The sequence below is a fragment of the Ursus maritimus genome, unplaced genomic scaffold (genome assembly GCF_017311325.1).
Source record: "Ursus maritimus isolate PB19 unplaced genomic scaffold, ASM1731132v1 scaffold_9, whole genome shotgun sequence".
In the NCBI taxonomy this organism is placed as follows: domain Eukaryota; kingdom Metazoa; phylum Chordata; class Mammalia; order Carnivora; family Ursidae; genus Ursus; species Ursus maritimus.
The window spans coordinates 71,135,533-71,150,131 of record NW_024427107.1 but is presented as its reverse complement, the minus strand read 5'-3'; the positions used below and the strand labels follow the sequence as shown (position 1 = coordinate 71,150,131).

At 48.1% G+C, this 14,599-nt stretch overlaps 1 protein-coding gene across 1 annotated transcript in view; it reads left to right on the top strand.

Annotated features, from left to right (window-relative positions):
* Positions 1 to 14,599, top strand: part of KCNQ3 (potassium voltage-gated channel subfamily Q member 3) — a 286,185-nt gene that overhangs the window by 229,196 nt on the left and 42,390 nt on the right. The window contains exons 2-3 of the mRNA XM_040626033.1: positions 11,385 to 11,475; positions 12,820 to 12,946. Of these exons, the coding sequence (XP_040481967.1) occupies positions 11,385 to 11,475; positions 12,820 to 12,946 (218 nt within the window). The remainder of the gene's footprint in view (positions 1 to 11,384; positions 11,476 to 12,819; positions 12,947 to 14,599) is intronic.

Sequence of the window (14,599 nt, the reverse complement as noted above, 5' to 3'; positions counted from 1 at the left end):
GGGTCCTCACAGTACCAAGCAACTCTCTGACACCAGCTGGTGTCCTACAATTTAATTCAATTCTGACATGATCTACCCGAAGATAGCATCAGATTCCATAGGCGAAGTGCTCAGTCCTACAGGGCCACGCCCCTGGCTCATTTTAGGCACCAATCAAAAGTCCAGCTTGTCACCTGTGCTCATGGCTATATAGATCGGAGGTTCCAATGACCCCCTCTTTGGGTTCCATTAATTTGCCAGATCATTTCATAGAAAGAGAAACATTTGACTAGATTACCAGCTTATTATAAGAGGATATAACTTAGAAATGGCCATAGGGAAGAGAAGCACAGGGTAAGGTATGGGAAAGCCACAGAGTTTCTATGCCCTCTCCAGGAACACTGCTTCTCCCATGTTGGCCAGCCCAGAAGCTCTCCGAACCTACTCCTTTGGGGTTGTTATGGAGACTTCATTACATAGGATGATTGATTAAATCATTGGTCATCGGCAATTGAACTCAATTTCCAGCCCTTCTGCCCTACCCAGAAGTTGGGGGTAGGGACTGAAAGTTCCAGCCCTCTAACCACGTGGTTCATTCTCCTGGCCACCAGCCCCCATCCATAGATGGGTCCAAAAGTCACCTCATTCATGTAACAAAAGACACCTTGATTGCTCTCATAATTTAGGAAATTTAAGGGGGTTTAGGAGCTCTGTGCCAAAAACTAGGAGAAAGACCATGTGTATTTTTATCCTCCATCACAATATCACAGCATAGTAGGTGCTCTGCAGGTGTTTGTTAAATTAAACATCCTCTTGAGGTTGTTCAGCGTCATTCCCATGGCAGCTTGGATGTCTCTGGAAAGATGGATTCAGAATTCAAAAATACCACCCACAGTGGGAAACAAAGGCTATTTTGTTCACAAAGCTGATTGGACTTTTCGCGGAGGCTTATGGATTTTTAATCATGCCTTTGTTTTTCCCACCCTATGTCACCAGACTCCTGCAACTAAGCAAAGTAATCCCCTGCTGTTTCTCTTCTGATTTCTCAAGGTTGACTTCCTTATCTCTTTTGATGGTGAGCACCACCCAGCCCCATCCAGCTCTCTGATACTATGCGTCCTGTGATAAGGTCTTGAAGAAATTATGAAAAAGTCAATAAAAAATGGTCCTGGTAAAGTGGCCCAAGTGGAAATGTAGCTTTGCATTTTCTCCAGCATTCTAGGATCTGCTTTCCTAAATGCACATAAAAGAAATACTGTATTTTTTTTCCCCCTGGAGATGCACTGTGCATGCAGGAAACCTCTGTACGATGATAGGATCTGATTAGCATGGTTGGAAGCTGGCAGAGAAAATGAGTGGGGTCTGCATTTCAGGTGCTGGGAATGGTGGGAAGGGGTTTGCAAGTGACCGATGTTCACTGGTATTCACTCTTCACCCGCACAGGGATCACAGTGCCCTGGCACACGTTCACACGGGCGTTCTATTAGCCTCTTTATATTAATAAGGAGACTGAGGTTTTCAAAGGCAAGACGATGTGATCAAGTGCACATGGCTGGGAAGATAATCCGGAATCCAAACCCACACTGGCCTACCTCCTAAGACCCTTCTCTTTCTAATGAACCAAGTTGTTCAGATGACCCTAGACAATGTGTGTATGGAGGGTGGGGAGTGATGGAAATGAGGATGGGAAGGATAGCGCTGGCCCTTCCAGGAGAGATTGTAGGGGAAGCAGTGGAGGGCCACAGGAGCACTGTCAGGAGATCACCGGAGTGATCAGAGGGAAAAACGATGTGGCTTGACAAAGGCATTGGTCATAGAGACAGAGAAGTAGACCAGATGTCTGAGAGTATATCAGAGGAAGAATGGGCATAATTTGCTGAAGGGTCAGACATGCCTGAAGGAGTGGGAGGGTCAGAAGGTCACTCTGCACTCTGGCTGCAGGGCCACTGGGCACCTGCACACCTTACCGCAGTGAGTACTCATCACAGCTCTGTGTGAAGCCCTTTGCATCCTCATTTCTACATCTTCAAATAAAAGAGCTGAGGCTCAGAAAGATGGAGCATCTTGCTAAAAGTTCTGCAGCTCACCAGGGGAATCCAGATTCAAACCCAGGTCATTATAAACAGGAGTGCCTGTTAGGGTCAAGTCCAAAAAAGGAGTAAAGCCTGCCAGACTTCAGAACATGGATGGGATGCCCAATCTCAGCTCCTGACTCCATCGCTCTGCCAGCTTAGGTGAGCTGCCAGAAGTCTCATTCCATGAAAATATGGGCGCTTTAGTGCCAACGAAATGCGTGGAAAGTCAGACAAACTCAGAGTTATAACAGTGTCGATAAGACTAGGAGGGCTTGGGCCAAATAAACCACAGACCCAGACTTTAATTGATGTGCCCTTCTAGTGCTGAGGACAGAGGATTTGCCTCCAGCCCCTCAGACACACCTGAGTCATGTGTTAACACCTTGTCCCGGTCAAAGGGTTTCTGAGGACTTGGTTATAAGACAACGTTACCTGCTTCTGTTTCATCAATTCTGAATGCCTATTTCCCCCCATTTTAACATCTCTGAAATGAGGATGTGAACCACAATCAGTGGCTGTCATAATTTATTTGGCAGCTTCCTTTTTTTTAGTAGTTTATACAATTTTGTGTCTTACGGTTAATAGTGTCGCTTGGTAGTTACGCAAAGACGACATGTGTCTGAGGAATTCCAAACGTATTGTATTAATGACAGTTTCTTCCTGTGGAGAACTCACAAATTCCCCAGGCTTTGTGTTTTACAGAATAATAGAAAATAACAATCAGATTAATCGCTAACATTTATTAAGCAAGACCTAACATTTCATTATCCCATTTTACAGATGGTGAACGTGAGGCACTCTGTGAGGTGGAATAACCATCCCCATGATGAATTCAAGGGATTGGTGGGCCAGACCGGTTAAAGTACTTGCCGGTGCCACACAGTCATGAATAGTGCAGTCAAAATTTAAACTCATTCCGCCTGATTCCCAAATGTATGCTCCCGAGTATAAATATTTGGTCAATGGGCAAATTGGAAGGAAACTGCTAATTACCGAGTGTCCACTGCCCGCCTTTCAGCATTTTGCATCTGTTACGTCATTGAACCCTAGGTAGCTGGCACTTCATTCACACCCAGCAGATGAGGAGCCAGAAGCCCAGTGGTAAGAACTCAAGACCAGGATGTGTCCACCTCCAGGGCCCAGACTGTTCCCCAACAGGAGGTCCTCATGACATTTGGTCAGGTCATGGAGAAGTTTGCCCTGTAGCCCATAGTCCTGCAGTGAGTACCATCCACAGGAATGCTCCTGGGGCAGCAACAGTAAGTTCAAACTGGGTTGTTGCCTTGTTTAAAAACCACTAATAGGGGCGCCTGGGTGGCGTAGTTGTTAAGCGTCTGCCTTCGGCTCAGGGCGTGATCCCGGCGTTCTGGGATCGAGCCCCACATCAGGCTCCTCTGCTGGGAGCCTGCTTCTTCCTCTCCCACTCCCCCTGCTTGTGTTCCCTCTCTCGCTGGCTGTCTCAATCTCTGTTAAATAAATTAATAAAGTCTTAAAAAAAAAAACCACTAATAAGGGACGCCTGGGTGGCTGCAGTCAGTTAAGCATTTTGACTCTTGGTTTCAGCTCAGGTCATGATCTCGGGGTTGCGGGATCGAGCCCGGGGTCAGGCTCCACACTCAGCTCGGAGTCTGCTTGTCCCCCTCCCTCCCCCTCTGCCCCTCCCTGCTGCATCCTCCCTCCCTCCCTCTCTTTCTCTCTCTCTCAAATAAATAAATAAATCTTAAAACAAATTAGAAAGAGGGACACTCCAGCAGAAATGCACATACTTCTGTAGATCTTTCTAGAGGCAGATTCACCATGAAACTAATGAACCTTAAGCAGTGGCCCTGTATGAGTTTTTATTCATAATTTGTATTCTTTTCCCTAAATTTTAATTTCTTTTTCTCCATAAACCTGCACATGTTCCTACTGTATTCCTCTGATCATGTTAAGTAATCTGATATCGAACTCAACAAAGGTGCTTTTAAGATTAAATCCCTTTTAAGTTTTAAAATATTATTTTCCATCCCGCATTTGATGTGGAATATACCTTCAGGTGATCCTGATGGAGTTCAAGTGCCCTTGGCTCTTAGTGTAGGTCAGGGGTTGGGAAACTTTCCCTTAAAGGCCGGATGGTAAGTATTTCAGGTTTGTGGGCCAGACAGCCTCTCCGGCTGCTATTTACTAAACAAGAATCCACGGATACTATATAAACAAATAAGTGTGGCTGTGGCATAAAAAAAATTTATTTACAAAAATAGGCCACCAGCTGGATTTGGCCCGAGGGCTGTAGGTTGCTAACCTCTGGTTTAAATGGTCATCACCGGCCTCTCCTACAAGATGCATGTGTGGATCCATAGGGTGGTGTGGATAGGGTATAGACAGATACAGGCACAGATTTGCATGTGGTTATTTATGTAAGATATTCTTGCCTCATTTCAAGAATATGGAAGTTTTTAAAGACAAAGGTTTTTTTTTTCTTATATATTACTAATATATGTTTTTCAACTCTTCTCTGTGAGCATAAAAGGAGAAAGAAGGTGGGTAAGAAAGGGGCACCTGCTGAAAGCCTGATGTTTGCCAGAATTCTAGACGTTTCAAATAACGTGATTCTCTGCTAACCCCCATGCCCATCCCATGAGGCAGGTTTAGAGAGTCCCTTTATTCTGCAGTTAATGGGAATCGGTGAAAATCTACTGAAAGAATCTGCTGGAAATGGGACCAGACCTCATACCAAATAGTGAAGAAAATATGTCATTAGTACTTTATCACAAAAAAGTAATTAAGATACAAAAATGTGTTTATTGTATCTCATAATTAACAAAATATAGGTTATAATTGCAACTGTGCTCTGATTTTTAGAATGAACAAAGACTGAATCGAGTGTTAATTTGAGGGTATATTTTCTATGCCCAAATTATATGATAATACCAGATGACTTCACATTTTATCTTCTCAACATTTGGGGGGGAAGGAATGTATGAGATTTTTAATCCTTTGAAGTATCAATTGATTTATCTTTCATTGTTGGAGTAAGATTGGCACTTGTTAATGGCTTTGCTGTATTTAGAACATTTCTCTATCATCATGTCCATCAACTTCATGAAATCTTGCATCTTTTGTAAGCTTTGCCTTTTCACTGTGCAAATAGTTCACATTGTACTAGTGAATGCTGTACCCGATGCGGAGGCAGGGATGGACCCGCATAGCCATGCACACGCAGGATATCGGCTCCTGTGAAATCATCAAGGATGTTTGCATGGAGACCTCATTAGAGAAACAGGTTTTGGTTATGGGGATTTTTGCTGCCCTGTGCAATCTCTCTTAGCCATAAAGACTGGGATAAAAAATAAGATAACAAAAATCCCTTGTCTTGTCCCACCTGCATTACAGATGAGAAACTGAGGCTTGGAAAAATAAACCTATCCAAGGTCATCCAGTTTCTAGGTGGTGAGCGAAGATTTGGATCTGGCTTCACCAGTGTCAGTTATCTATTACTGCATGACAAACCACTACAGAATTTAGCAGCTTAATACAACACACGTGTATCATCTCAGTTTCTGTGGGTCAGGGATCCAGGCATGGCTTACCTGGGACTTCTGCTCTGGGTTTCCCGCAAAGACCACACAATGAAGGTGTCAGCCAGGGCTGAGGTCTCACGTGAAGGTGTGACTGGTGCAGGATCCTCTTCTAAGCTCCCCTTTGTAGGTGTTGGGAGAATTCAGCTCCTTGGGCGCTGTTGGACTGAGGGTCTCCATTCCTTGTTGGCCATTAGCTGAAGGCCACCTTCAGTTCCACGTGGGCCTCTCCTCCCCATCAGCTTGCTTCATCAAAGGCAGCAAGAGAGAGAATCTACCGGCGAGATAGCGGTCATCGTGATTCAAAGAGGCTGTTGGACTGATTCGTAGGGAACGAGGCACATAGTGGGTGCTTTACCTTTGGGGCATTTCGGTTGAAGGTCAGTAGGATTCTGATGTAGTCTGAGGGGTTGTATTTTCTGCTCGAGAACAAGAACCAAGGGTGTTGGCTGAGGATCAGGACCCGTGGGCTTCCTATGGCCTCAGCAACACCTGCTCTGTTAGAGGATTCAGTTCTGCCCCCAGCTGGCCAGGGAGCACTGTCCCTACACACCCCCACTCAATGGCACACAGACGGGGATCTGAAGGAGGAGTATCTAGTGGTCAGCTGCTGCTTTTCCCCTCCCTCTAGGACCTTCGGCGAGCTACAGGTACTTCCAAACCCACCCGTGAACAGGTGTAATTGGAGCAGGAGCCAGCCGGGATCTTGGAGAACTTCCCAGAAAGGGCACTGAGAGTTTCTCTTCCCAAACTGGGAGTCCAGAGGAGAAGGGATGGGCTTGTCCTTCCGCGGCTGAACTGCAAGCCAGCCGCCCCCTCCCCGGTCTCCGGCTTGCTGTGCCCTGCTTGTTCTCTGCGGGCCCTGCTCTCAGCACAGCCCCTACTCCTGTTGTGACCCTACTGCCTGAGCCTGGAGGCTCCGTTCCTCATCTCTAAAGTGGGGGTGCAAATGTAATGATGACAGAGACCCCACCTCGCAGGAATGTAAGAGAAAATGATGCACAATGATTAGATAAATTCTAGAGTTTTCACCACCTGTTTGTCCCCCTGCGGGGGAAGCTGGAGGGTAATCCTTGGCTGTTAGGCCCTGTCTCTCATTCCCAGCGGGCCCAGCTTTGTTGCCGTAAGGGAATCCAGGCCTGGCTGAGAAGAGGGCACAGGGAATCCAGGGTGCCGCTGTGATTCCTTGGTCACGTGTGCCTGTGCGGAGCTGGGGCCCAGCAGAAGTTTGGTGTCAAGGGGCTTGGACCTTACACTTGAGACACCAAGGACAGCTGCAAAGCAGCCTCCCTCCCACCCTCCACAACCCCGGCTGGGAGGAAGATGCATGGGATGAACGTAGAAGCAGGTAGAAGGCGGTGTGTGATTTAAGGGCGTGTCTGAGACCCTTGACCCCGACCAGCCTCCTTCGCCAAGACAGCCAGGACCCCGAAGACAGGAGGACAGCTGTTGGCTCTCCCCAGACTTCTACCACAAACCCTGGCCCATCCTGCAGGCACTGGGAGGAGGGAGAGTATGGGCAAGGAGCAGAGGGAGGAGGGAGAGGGCAAAGGAGGAGAAATCAGGGGAAAGTCGGGTCAAGGAGACAAGGACAGCTGCAGAGCAGGGATCTGAGTGGCATGGCTCAAATCAATAACCCAAGAAACAACAGGTGTTGGCGAGGATGCAGAGAAAGGGGAGCCTTCTTACACCGTGGGTGGGAAGGCAAGCTGGTGCAGCCGCTCTGGAAAACAGCATGGAGGTTCCTCAAGACGTGAAAACTAGAGCTACCCTGCGATCCAGCAATCACACTGTTGGGTATTTGCCCAAAGAATACAAAAACTTTCATTCCAACATGCATCCCTATGTTTACTGCAGCATTATTTACAACAGCCGGACTATGGGAACGGCCCATGTCCATCTACAGATGAATAAAGATGTGGTATATGTATGTACAATGGAATATTATTCAGCCATAAAAAGAATGAAATCTTGCCATTTGCAGTGACATGGTGGAACTGAGAGTATTATGCTAAGCAAAATAAATCAGGCAGAGAAAGACAAATACCATATGATGTCACCCATATGTGGAATTGAAGAAACAAAACAAAGGGGAAAAAAAGACAAAAAGCACGGACTCTTAATTCTAGAGGACAAACTGATGGTTACCTGAGGGGAGGCGGGTGGGGGAAGGGAGGAAAGGGGATGGGGACTAAGGAGGGCATTTGTGTGATGAGCACCAGGTGATGTATGGAAGTGTTGAATCACCACATTGTACCCCTGAAATTAATATCACACTGTATGTTAACTGCGCCGGAATTAAAATTTAAAAAAAAACTGTAAGAAAGTGACAGAGGAAGTAAAAGAATGGTTGGGGCCCCCCGGGGGCGTGAGAGCCAAAATGGTAGGAGGAGGGAAGTCCCTGTCTCCCACTCGCATCTGGCTTCCATGGTGAGACTCACTGGTCATTTGGTCTGTGTGTCTGAGATCAAGTGCCTATCTTAAGAATAAATTGAAAAGTGTAAAGGACCAAAGAGCTTTTTCCCCTTCCCCAGTTAAGGAGGGCTCCTTGATGCTCTTAGCTTTTTAAATTAATGGTTGTTTTCCAGTTTGAAGAAAGTAAATTCCCCAACGTTGCAGGTGTTTTTGAATTCCTTGAGGTGTGAGAAAATGCCGAGCTCTGCCAGGCATTTGCTGCCCCCTGCTGGCTAAAGCCTGGTCCTGCACACTCTGCCCCTGAGAGTCAGGCTGCAACTGCGTTTCATGATTCCCTTCGCTGGCTCTAAAATCACAGACTATAAGAGCTGAAAGGAACTTAGATCTCCAGCCCCAACCTCTTCCCTATGCTTTAGACTTGAATTTTGATCAGCCTGCTGGATATCTCCACTTGAACCTCAAACTCAACAGGTCCACAACATAGTTAAGATAGTACATTTTAATTAATACACAATGCAAGTAAATGATTACAAAATGATAATGGGTTATGATCAGTACTGGAATAGAGATGCAGTGGGGTGCTCTGTGACCCTAGCGAAGAGGTCACACCAGAGAACACGCAGAGAGCAGCGGAGGTCATGGAAGTCTCCGGAGGCAAAGCATGACTGGTGCTGTTAAGGCAGAATGTTAAGGCTGTTAAGGGGAATGGGGAGTGGGGGGCAGTTTGGGAGGAGTGGGCAGAGAAGAGCATCGAGACAGGCACACATAGGCTCAGAGAGTGGGAGGAAATGTTCTCATTCAGGATGGCTGGCCCGGGAGTGGGGAAGCAGCAGAAGATAAAAAGCTGTGAGGACAAAAAGGCCAGATCATCAAAGGCCCACATCCCTTGCTAAAGGAGAAGATTGGACTGAGTTCTGTGTCCATAAACTTTCACACTCCGCATGTGCATGGTTGATCACAATGCCTCGGGGGCCATACTCCAGGTCAACACACATAAAATGGAGAATGTCCTGGATAAACGGAGACATGGCAGTCAACTCTAACTAAGCCTCAAATATACTTCCAACCCCTTGACCACACACCCTTGGAGGCTTTCAGTCTTGTACTCTGAAAGCATGTGGAGGACACGCAGATCATAACCTCTGTAATTATCTGTCCTCTGCCTCCCCCACTGCACTAGGAGGTCCTTGAAAATGAGGGCTAGGTTTATTCATGTTTGTATCCTTAAAACCAGTGCTGTGTTTGGGACACAAGAGGTACTCAATACATTGATATTAAGTCAGAGTAAAACATTAGCTAACATTTAGTGAAGGCCTATTATTGAATAATGGAGGACATGGGCACTTTTATTGGGTTTGTTTTCTAGATAGGGAAGCCAAAACACTGAGAGGTTGTGTAACTTGCCTAAGATGACACAGCATAAGAGGAGGAAGGGGATTCTAATCTAGGGCTTATTTCCAGAGCCTATGAATGAAGAAAATGAAGTGTGATAGAACTGAAGTGTGGATGTGCAGTCATCCAAGAGCCCGTTCCCCAGGGCCTGCTGGGGAGCCGGCAGTGATGAGTGTGTGAATGGGACAGCACCAGGCATCATTTCTATGAGCCTGAACAGTTGACCAAATGACTCCCCATCCATTGTCTTCTGTGGTCCTCACAATAGCCATCGTCTCCAGATGGATGCATTATTCCCATTCTATGAATGTGATCATGGAGGTTCCCAAGGTCAGTGAGCTACTCAAGATCATAGAAAGTACTAGAGCCTCCCTTTGAGCCTGTGTCTTTGAACTCCACACTCTGTGGTCTTTTTAACTGACAACACAGTCATCCAGATGGTAATGAATCCTTCTGATAAATTTTTTCATCTCTAAAATGGGGGTTCATGTCTATCCTGGGAGGTGGTTGTCAGCATGAGCTGATAGATGTAAAGTGGCGAGGGGCAGGTGCTCACTAACGGGTGGTTGCTACCACCACCACCACCACCACCACCACCACCACCACCATCATCATCATGACCTGCGAAGATTTGGGATTTGGGGTAGGCAGATGGCAGGCATGGGTCCGGAGCCATAAACTGAAGTAAAATGGCCACACACAGGAGGGAGTTGAAAATCTGGTTTAGGTTCCTAGGCAAGGTTGGAAAAATCGATTCAGGTCTGCAGATCAGCAGGCTTAATCAGAAAACGTGATCAGGATCAGCAAGGGTCAGAGCCAGGACTTGGGTCCCCAGCCAGGGCCAGGAGCAGACATTTCCAAACCTCCTTGCGTTGCGGTCCTTACCATCATGGCATGGGATAGCTTTCTGTTTGGCTGGACTGAGAGCTCATGAGGACAGATCCAGCCTATTCATCATGGAGTTCCAGCACTATAGCCCCAGAGCCTACCATATAAATACTGAAGGAAAGAATGAATGAGCGAGTGAATGAATGCACAAGCGGGTCCCCACTTACACAAGCAATCCCACAACGCGTGGATTGGAACCCAGCCGGGTGGAGAGCCAAATCACACAGAACAGAAGAACTTGGGAGTATGTAGTACCAAGCCTCCCCCGTGGACCCTAAGGAGGCTGATGCTGGGCACTGAACCAGAGACTTTCCACCAAGAGGGAGGGAGAGCCATTCTTCTTTGCTGATAGGACAAAGCATGCCTACACATGAACACACATGCACGAGAAGCTCTCCCTCCCCGCCAACTGAATTTATGTAGATAATAATCTCAAAGGATTGTTTGCAGTTTGCTCCTGCCTGAGACAGGGGCATGAACCAGATGACCTCTCTCTGACTTTTCCAGGAGGAGCGTTCTGCATCCTTCTCTGTGGCGGGTCCTGTTCTTTCTAGTATGAAGAACACTTTGTAATTTCAAAAACAATTCTGGAGGGCCCCAGATGAAAGAGGTCGTTTCCTGTAGTAACCAGGGACTGTAAAAGGAATAAGACTAAGCCATGGAGACAGAGGCTTTTGCTGAATTTACTGATCTTTAAAACGAATCTGTCATTTATGTTAAGAATGTTTTGTATGCTTGAAAACCATCATCCTATACGAGCAGGATGCACTGTCCATTCATTGACATTCTTGTCGCTTTGCCAGCTTGTGGGGACTTGTGGTCTGAACGGTAGCTGATTCCACTAACTAGCTGGCTAAATGAAAGCATGCACATTGCTTACCCTTCCTCGGATCTGTTTTCTCTAGCTGGAATAAAAATTCCTACCTGCCTCATAGGTTTGCGCTGAGCTTACGTGAGATAACATATCAAGCACATGCCAGTGTCCCAGGGAAGTTGTCACTCCCTCCTGGTTGACACCTGGTTGACAGGTCCTCTGGAGCGAGCCGGGACTGTATGCTTCCTCCTTCCTTCCCTCCAGGTTCCTCATTGTCCTGGGATGCTTGATTCTGGCCGTGCTGACCACGTTCAGGGAGTACGAGACCGTTTCGGGAGACTGGCTGCTGTTACTGGTGAGACTGTGCCCTCCCTCCCCCCACCGTGGTGCAGTTCCGGGGTAGTCGCCTGTGGTTGGACTTTCACAGTTGAGAGAAAGGAGGCTGCCCTTGGGCACAACTGGTTTCGGCTTCCTGGCCAAGTCCAGTCCCAAGAGAAAGCGATGCCGGGATCAGCTGGGCAGGTCTGCCATGGGCACAGGTGGAAGAGAATGGCATTTGTTATTCTAGACTACAGACAAGGGGGCACAAACAAGGTCAAAGCGAAAACCAAGGTACGTTAGTTGTATGATAATCCTCTGAAAGTTAACACAAAGAAGGCATGCTCTGTTCTAGAACTTACCTCTGCTTTTTCTCCCTAAACCCTGAGGGTCTCTGACTCTCTTCAAGTCCAAGTACCAAATCCCATTTGTACATTAAACTCCACATCCTCGCTCCTGGGGCCTCTGCCTGTTTTCTCTCTCTGTTCACCCATCTACAAAGGGAAGGGGTGCCAGCCCCCCCAGTTAGGGCCTGCAAACTAGCAGAACCTTCACCTGGCACCGAGCGTGCTATCCGTGAGGCCAGATTCAGGGCTTTCCTTCTGAAGGTGGGTGTTTTCAGTTCACAGTCTCACGCTAAGACCTTACGAGGTGAATCCTAAGAAGCCATCCACCTCCGGGAACTAGGTTTCAGGGGTTATCACGGAGAAGCAACTCCCCAAGGGTCCTAGGAGGTCACCAAAGAGGGGGGCAAAAGTGTCTGTGTCTGACCAACAAGAGAGGCAGGAAGGAAGGAGACCCAAGTTCCAGGGAGACAGCACAGTGGGGTGCTCTGAGCCTGATTACCAGCCTGGGAATCCCTCTTTGCCACGTCCTAGTCTGGAGAAATTTGTGTAACTACTCCTTGCCTTGGTTTCTCAAAATGTAAAATAATAATATCACAAAACACTTGAGGCAGTGCGTGTCCCAGGAGCCGTGCTTAGCAACCGTTGGCCATAAGTCGCAATACCAGGGGCCAGGCACGGGGTGGGATTAGCAGATCGTGTTTCAGGGATATGTCTCTTTTCAATTTAACTGCCCTTAGAGGCTTTTCGTACATGAAAACAGACTTTTTTTTTTTTTAATACATCGGAACCAAAACAGAGAGAAAAAACAAGGAATCCCTTTGCAGGACTGATGTTAGGGAGAGTTAGCACAGGAGCGTGGACACGGGAGCTGTCCGAAACTGCACGGAGGCGATAACGTGTTCTTCTCGCCCCTCCATCCCCAAAACAGCAAGAGCGCTGGAAACCCCGCTCTTCAGAACCTCAGAGCAGAAATCTCTAGTCCCAGACGACTGGGTCCCGGTTCATCCGAGTCTTTCCATATGTTCTTAATGCAGGAAACATTTGCTATTTTCATCTTTGGAGCCGAGTTTGCTTTGAGGATCTGGGCTGCCGGATGTTGCTGCCGCTACAAAGGCTGGCGGGGAAGGCTGAAGTTTGCCAGGAAGCCCCTGTGCATGCTCGGTAGGTAAGCCCTGACCCCGAGTCAGGGGGTGCCCCGGTCCCCTGCTTCTGGTGCACCATTTCCCCCAGGGACTTTGAAGCAGCTGCTGTTCTTCTGGGAAACCGTGCGGCGTTAAGAAAGCCCGTGCAGCCTCTGATCCTACCGCGATGAGGAAGAGGGGCTCCAGTGTTCTGGACGCAGAACTCCTTCCGCCATGGCTTGCCCTCCTAACGGCTCTCTTAATGATCATGGTGGGGGGCACCGTTGGCATTTGGGCTGTGAAGGAGGGCATCCCCAGTCTCTAGACTGGTAGCCCCCAGGCATCGTGACAACCAAAATTGCCCTGTGCCCTTCCAGACTGGCATTACTGGGCGTGGGAGGGATGACACCACTGCTGGTTGAGAATGGCTTCTATGGGCCCACGTTGTGCCCATTTTACAGAGGGGGACACCAAGGCTTGTGGTGCTGAGTCATTTCCTAGTCACACAGGTAGTAAGCCACAGATCCCATCCTAACACCCAGGTCTGGAAGAATCTAGCACCCGTGCCCTCCCTCCCTGCTACATTGCTGGGTCTTGACCCAGAAGTTGCTTTGGGGAGATGTCACTGACACGCATCCCTCAGGGAGCAGGCGTTTGATAGTAGAGAAAGTGGACACTTTGACTTACCCCATATGTTTCTGTATTTCCATCTGAAGATCCCACTAAAATCTTAGAGCGACAGTGACGGGGAGGAATTGGAACCGCAAATTCCTAGTGATGGGTAAAGTTACGGGATCACAGGGCCTTGAAAGACCCTCCAAAGGCACTTAGGCCAACATGCTGTCCCCTTCACAGCAGCCTGCAAGTGTCACCTGCTTGCATACCTCCAGTCCCGGGGCACTCACCACCTTCCAATGTATTTATTCCACCTGAAGTCTTCTGACTCTCTCCAGATGTTTGAGTTCATTCCTCCTGTTCCTCCTCTCCACTCCAGCAGTGGAAAAGTGGGCTTAGTGGCTTCAGCTGTACCTTGTACTATGTTCTCAGCATCGTTCTTGCTCTTCTCTGAGCGTGCTAACTGCCCTCTTAACAAGTGACCCCCAGGACTGAACACAGCCCTTTGGGTATGGATGGCCAGCCGAGGGGAGGAAAGCCGGAGCCCTCCTCTGTCCTAGGTGCCACACTTCTCTCGGGGCGGCCGGGGGGCCCTGGCACTGTGGCTGTACCACCTGGCTGCTGGCTGAGCCCGCTCTTCCTTCTTCCCATCTGCTCCTGAGGCTGGACACCTGAGGGCTTTGTGTATCACTCAGAATGTTTAATGCAAGGAGAGGCTATGTGGGTGTGCACGTGCACAATTTTGGAGGACTTTGTAGTTACTGATATTTTTTCATATTTTTCAACCTTTTCTTTCTTTGTCTCCTTCCCTGTCTGCCCCTGTCTCAGTCCATTCAGGCAACTGTAACAATGCCACAGACTGGGGGCTTATGAACAAGAGAGATGTATTTTTCACAGTTCCGGAGGCTGGAAGTCTAAGGTCAGGGTGCCGGGCTCTGGTCGAGTCCCTCTTCTGGGTCACAGACTGCGTACTTCTTGGTTTCCTCTCTGTGTCCTCACACCGTGGAAGGGGCAAAGGAGCTCTCTGGAAACGCTGTTATCAGGGACCTGATCCTTTTCGTGAGGGCCCCACCCTCAT